At 44.7% G+C, this 5,987-nt stretch overlaps 1 protein-coding gene across 1 annotated transcript in view; it reads left to right on the top strand.

The window, feature by feature from the left end:
* The window catches only part of LOC104495428 (intestinal mucin-like protein), an 11,289-nt gene extending 10,694 nt beyond the window's left edge, over positions 1–595 (top strand). The window contains exon 14 of the mRNA XM_010138393.1: positions 340–595. Coding sequence (XP_010136695.1) covers positions 340–595 — 256 coding nt within the window. The remainder of the gene's footprint in view (positions 1–339) is intronic.
* Positions 596–5,987: the final 5,392 nt, after the last annotated feature.

Raw genomic sequence — 5,987 nt, 5'->3', positions numbered from 1 at the left:
CTGCTGAGGTCAGGGCTCTGTCTGCCCTTAATTGTGAGCTTGCTGTATTTAACATCCAACAGCGCTGGGATTATGAGAGGAAGCCGAGATCCTAGAGCTCACTGGGGTTTTTTAACTAGGACTTTGATATTAATTGTTTTACCAGAAAAAAATCTCAGCAAATATAATGAATTTTAAAACCGTTGTTATGTCAGATGAGCTTAGCCCTTTCACTTTCCACAACTGCCACTCTTCTACATACTATTCCAAACATCTCATGGGAGTTCTGTGCCTGATTTCACCCTCTCCTTCGTGCTAGCTTCTGTCACAGAGTAACGTTGCCCTTTTCCATGTTAACAGGTACTCTGCTGAGTCCAATTCTTTGGACCACACCTGTTCCTGCTGCAGGGAATCTAAGTCCACTATGAAGGAAGTGGTACTGAAATGCCCCCATGGGCATTCCATTTCCCATAAGTATGTCTATGTGGAAAGCTGCAGCTGTCAAGACACGGAATGCAGCATCTCACAGTCTGAAGAGTTGGAGACCATAGAAGAAAACGACAATACGACCACTCTGAACCGTATCAGGAGGGCCATCAGCTCATCATTCAAATGAAGGAAAAAGAATCTAGCAGCATTCAACTAAAAGGACTGTGCACCACCCTCGTCTTCCTTGACTACTTCTGAACTTTGCTTTTCCCAGTTGCTGTATCCTGTTTGCTCTCCGGTCGTTTTTAACAGCGCTCTATTTATTTGTGCAGAAAGTAAGAACGCCAGTCTGTGTTGTTCCAAGTGCACAGCCTTTTGTGTCCTTTTACAATCAGCTTATTTTCTCTGAATGATTAAAAGCACATTACAAAAAACGTGGGTTTTGTACTTATTCACGTTCTTTTTCAAGTTATAGGAAGCCAGTGACGTTTCCTACATTTTGGGGGTATCTATTTCTGGATCCTTAAACACTAAAATATCAGAAGGTACCATCTGGAGGACCTAATGCATAAGGTGGGGCTGGAGTTGATGCTGTCTGCCAAAACCACCACCAGCTCTCATTTTAGCAGGGCCGTGTGTGTTAGAACTGTCCCAGTTCGTCGTAGTTACGTGTTTTCACTAAAGTAGTCCCTCGGCTATGAGAAGACGCCGTTCATTCACAGTGCTTGAGGGAGGTGTAGTTAGCAAGAGGACTCCAAATTCCAAAGTTTGCAAATAAGATGTCGGTCTCTGAACTAGTAATCCTAGGTTCCTCTACAGGAAAGAGAGAAAAATAGCCATTTTCGATACTCATTTGTCTCACAACAAGGGACACATCCACCGGAAGCTGAATTGCATTGAAGTGTTTGTTCATCTGATTTTACTGGAAGGGGAGCTGAAGATTAGCTGAGAGATGGACCTCTCTCTTGAGTTATCTGAAGTGCTATGTGGGTAATCCACACCTCTGCTGTGTGTGAAAATGCTCCTGGTGTTATTTTGCCTCAGTTAACGAATGTTAAGAATGCTTTGCCCTTCTGAGAGCCTAAAGTAACTGCTCAAGCCACAGCCAACCCAAATACAAGCTCCTGTTCTACCTAAAGGACTAGTGGCACCATTTGGTGCTACTCGTAGCCCCGCCAGATGTGTTGCAGCTGAGACTGCAGACACTGGTAGGAATGCATGGAAAATGAAACTCCGGAAGTTTTGCATCTTTAGAATCGTTAGAATTGGAGAGCGAGTTTCTGTGGAGGAGAAGAGGTAGCTGAATGAACTGAGAAGGAGGTTTCATCAGTTTACAAAGCAAGCTCCAGAAGAAGCCTGCTTTCTGCTGTAGTCTGGGTTTCTAAGGATTTCGATCTCTAGGCTCCTTGCGAGATGTGACTGAAACTTTTCTCCTGGGGCACGTACAAGATCACTCTCCCCTGTGGATTATTCATTGTCTTAACAATTTCTATGCTGTCCCTACAGCCGCTTTTTTCCTTGAGTTATTTGTGAAAACCACTTTTCTCAAAATGTGATGATGTTCAGCTGTCTTGGAAATCTTCAATTTTTGCAGTAAAATTTGGCTGGAGTCAGTAAATAGCTTCTGGTGACACAAACAAGATGTGATCAAATCTGCCTTTTTTCCTATAAAAAGAGGTAAAATATTCCAGTAGAGGCATTTTGCTTCACACTACATTTACACTGAAGACAAAAGTCTTCCTTGTTTCATTTTTTCCCTGTTGTTCTGTAGTTTGCAGGAGCTCTTCCTGTCCTTTATAGCGATGGACAAACCAAGTCTAGCTGTATAGTTCAGTAAAGGCTGCAGGATTTGGCTTCACCACTGCAGGGCAGTCTATGGCCAAGAATGTAAAATCACTTTGGACGCAAAAAACCAAGCTGCCTCTGAACCAGAGTTTGTACTTCACCAGACAGAGGATTTTACCTCTGAAAAGAATCAATGCTGGCATTTCTCACAGACACTTGTTATGTAGACACTGACACAAATGTATTCTGCTGGGAATTTACATCCATGCACAGAATGATGTTCCTTACAGTGCTCTGGCCTACAGCAGCCCCTTCAGTTTTGGTGCTGGGTCAGTGCTGCCCATGAGCAGGCTCCAAAACGGGCACTCTCAGAGAATTCTTACTTACAAGTGCTTGGCAGTTCCAGGTCAAGCTGTACGTGTCAAACCTCCTCCCCTTTCTGCACTCTTTGCAGTTCAGTTCACACCTGTATTTCCATTGGAACTGGATGACAAAATGGAACAGGTTAAACCTTTTCCAGCAGGGAAATCCACAATTAGCCTTTTGGAGAGAAAGGAAGGAAAGGAGCTATAACTGTCTATTCCTACAAAGGGAGTAGTACTGGCAGGGAGCAGCACTTTAGGTCCTTCCCACAACCCTCTTGGAAGTAAATGGAGACCTGTCCTACCTGATCCCATAAAGCGTTTTATTTCTTAAGCAAGAGCTGCTGGGTCTGCAGGTCACAAACGGAGATTCGTCTGGAAAACCCAGGAGACAAACTGAAGAAATGTCTCACGAGGCAATGTCAGCCCTTTAGGGGCTCAGAGGAAATGGTGGAACCTTCTGATCCCGTTGTCTCCCAGGCAGGACCTACTGCAGGCAGCACTGGCATCTTCATAAAAAGCATTGGTTTTGGAAGGGGAATGGCCTTGACTCCCTCTGTCCTCCAAGAACAAACTCCATTCTCCAAGAAATTCCTTGTCTTCTGGAATCTAGCAATAAGGCAACAGTAGCAAGATCCCCAGCAGAGTTCAGCTGGGTGGTGGAATGGCTAATACACTGTCATGTCTCCATGCCTGAGTCCTGCGTTCATCTCCTCTTAGACCTTCTGTCTAGCCTCCCACTTCCATTGGTGGCAAAGGGATTCTTTTGGGTTTGCTTCTTTTTCTTCATCTCCAGTTACTTAGCAGTTTAAGTTTTGCCTTAAAAAAAAGGAGGAAGCCTTCTTGGAAAGCAAGTGGGACTGCTATCCACACAGCTTTTGAAGCCACCGAAAGCCAGTCTTCTAGCTCTTGCTCTTCAAGAGCTGCTTGGTTTGGCCTCACTTAGTTATGTTGTCCCTAAGCAAGAGATGAGCAGAGTTCCACTAAGCATGGGGTTTGAACAAGTTCCTGAGGCCCTCCAAGAAGTGCTTGAATCTGCTTGGACAGTCTGGTGAACAAAACAAAACAAACGCACAAAAAAAATCATGGCCTTATTGCTGCTTTTCCTAAGGGAAGGAAGGGCAGCTACAGGCAGGCTGAAATTCCCAAGTACAAGCTGGAGCTGGAATTTCCTTGTAGCAGGTTTATTGCCAGGGGCTGTCATTATGAGTCCTTGCCTGAGGTGCCGGCTCTTCCAAGTCAGCTGCAAGCTCAAGAAAATCTTTCCCAGGCAGCTGAACTTACAGGGAGCTCCTCACAGCACAGACCCAGCTGTAGGAGACCACTGCCAAACGCTGGAGCAAACCTGAGCGGATTGGCTGCAGCTCAGGGCAGGTGCTGCGGCCACACAAGCAAAGAGCACTGCAGCTGAGGGTCTCCAGTGCTGCTCTTGACACACCTGGCCACTATTAAGCCAAAAGAAAAAGCTCATCGTCCTCTTGCATTGAGGGCTGTTTGAGGGGGATACACACAAGTATTGAGCCTTCCTTACGGCAGGTTGCGTGCTTCCCTGGAAGCAAGGCGATTGTGCTGTGCACCTTATCTGTGGAAGTACGTGGGTTTCATTCCCAGTTGTAGCCTTCTTCAAGGTAGTTTGAAGCTCAGAAAATTTCTTCCTAATTACCTGGAGATGCACCAGAAACTCAGTGTTGTTTGTATGACTCTACACTAATACAGTGAGACCTCACGACTGGAGTTAAAAAGGAGATCCCGGAAGATTTGCTGATAAAGTGAGCACAGTTGTTTTATGAACTGTTACTGGACAAGTGTTTTGAGAACAGCAGGGGCAGAACGGAAAATGCTTGTTAGCAATATGGGAAAATCACTGCTGCTATCTGAGGTGAGGCAGATGCGAAGCAGAAAGGGGAAAAAACGCTGAACGGAAACTGAGAAGAACCCTCCCCAAAATAATACAAGGTGAGGCATTCTGATCTAACTTCCTTGTTTAGTGATGTAACTGTTTTATAACGCTGTCAGTGTGTGCTGTAGGAGAGAAGGGCAAGATGACAGAATTTTCAGTGTGTTTCCTGTTGGACTGTGCTTGCTAAACCAGCCTTCCCTGAGCTGAGCACGTGCAACTCTGCACATAAGCCCCAGTGAAAGGACCTGGGCAAAGGCAAAGCCCTAAGTAAATAATCAAATAGTTACTGTGCTTGTTAGACGCTGCTTGTGTGGCAAAGCAAACTCGGGTACTGGGAAAAGAGGCAGAGAGAGACTTACAAACCCCAAGTACCCAGGAAAGAAAATTCTTGTCAGCTTTAGTTCCAATAAAAACTGAAATACCTTTAAATAACTGTGACATTGATACAGCATTTCTGAACTGTATCTCCCAGCAGAAGCGTTGAGGGCTAGAGGTGTTTTAAGGTAGAACAAGGTCTTCAAGTTAAGCAGCCTTCTGCCAAGACCAAATTTCTTAAATTAACTCAGCCTTTTCAGGCTCCCACAAACAACCATATTCCCAGCTGGCAACCTACCAGACCACCTTCCAACCTGGCTACAGAATTGCATCACTGATGTAGAACACCCTGTGAGGTTTTTTTCAGCATTGCCCTTTAAAAATGTGATGTGTTGAAACTGGACTTCCCTTATGTTCCAGTTTTTCAGCATTTGTATGTAAAAAGCTTGAATTCCTTTCACAAAGGTGTCTCTGGAACAGTGAGAAACACCACTGTGGGGTTTTTTCTTACTACAAGACTTAGAGAAAACTCACCAAACAGAGTAGAAATAATATATTTTTTGATACTGCAGCAACTTCCATATCAGGAAGTCTTTCTGTTGCAGAGTGGTTTAAAGACAGAAATCGCATCACCTTTTGCTATGCTTTTGGCTAGCCTCCTCTCCACGTTTGACAAAGCAACGGCTTTTCCCAACTGCCACTGAGTTTCCTTGGTTCCAGGAAATTCTGGATCTTCCAGTGATAAGGAATTACTCTTACAAAGAGTAGCTTGTAACAATCATTCTTGAAATTTCTTCCTGCTCATATTACATGGCATATTCGGCAAGTGAAAACCTTCTCATTTACTTTGACGGCTAAACGGAGCAACTAGTTATAAGAGCCTGATTCAGCTAGACACACAAATGCTAATCTTCACAAGGCTGTTAATCTCAGCCATTCCTGATGAGAAGCATCCACATCTTAAAACTGTGCAAAGATTAGCATGTGTGTGGGGAGCAAGGTGGAGAAGAAACCTTGGACACTAAGTGACTCGACTTGCAGCTCCCGTATTTGGCAGAAAGCAAGTAGAGAGTCCGTATGGCAGAGCTGGGGTTGAGGGGGAACACATCTGCTTCATGCAGCTTTTCTAAGCAGTAGCAAAAGGCAACAGGAACCATGACCACAAAATGTGGCTTTACACAGTGCCTGTGAGATGATACAGTGGTGAAGCTCCTGGA

The sequence above is a fragment of the Buceros rhinoceros genome, unplaced genomic scaffold, assembly GCF_000710305.1.
Source record: "Buceros rhinoceros silvestris isolate BGI_N320 unplaced genomic scaffold, ASM71030v1 scaffold9706, whole genome shotgun sequence".
In the NCBI taxonomy this organism is placed as follows: domain Eukaryota; kingdom Metazoa; phylum Chordata; class Aves; order Bucerotiformes; family Bucerotidae; genus Buceros; species Buceros rhinoceros.
This window is presented reverse-complemented; position numbering and strand designations above follow the sequence as displayed.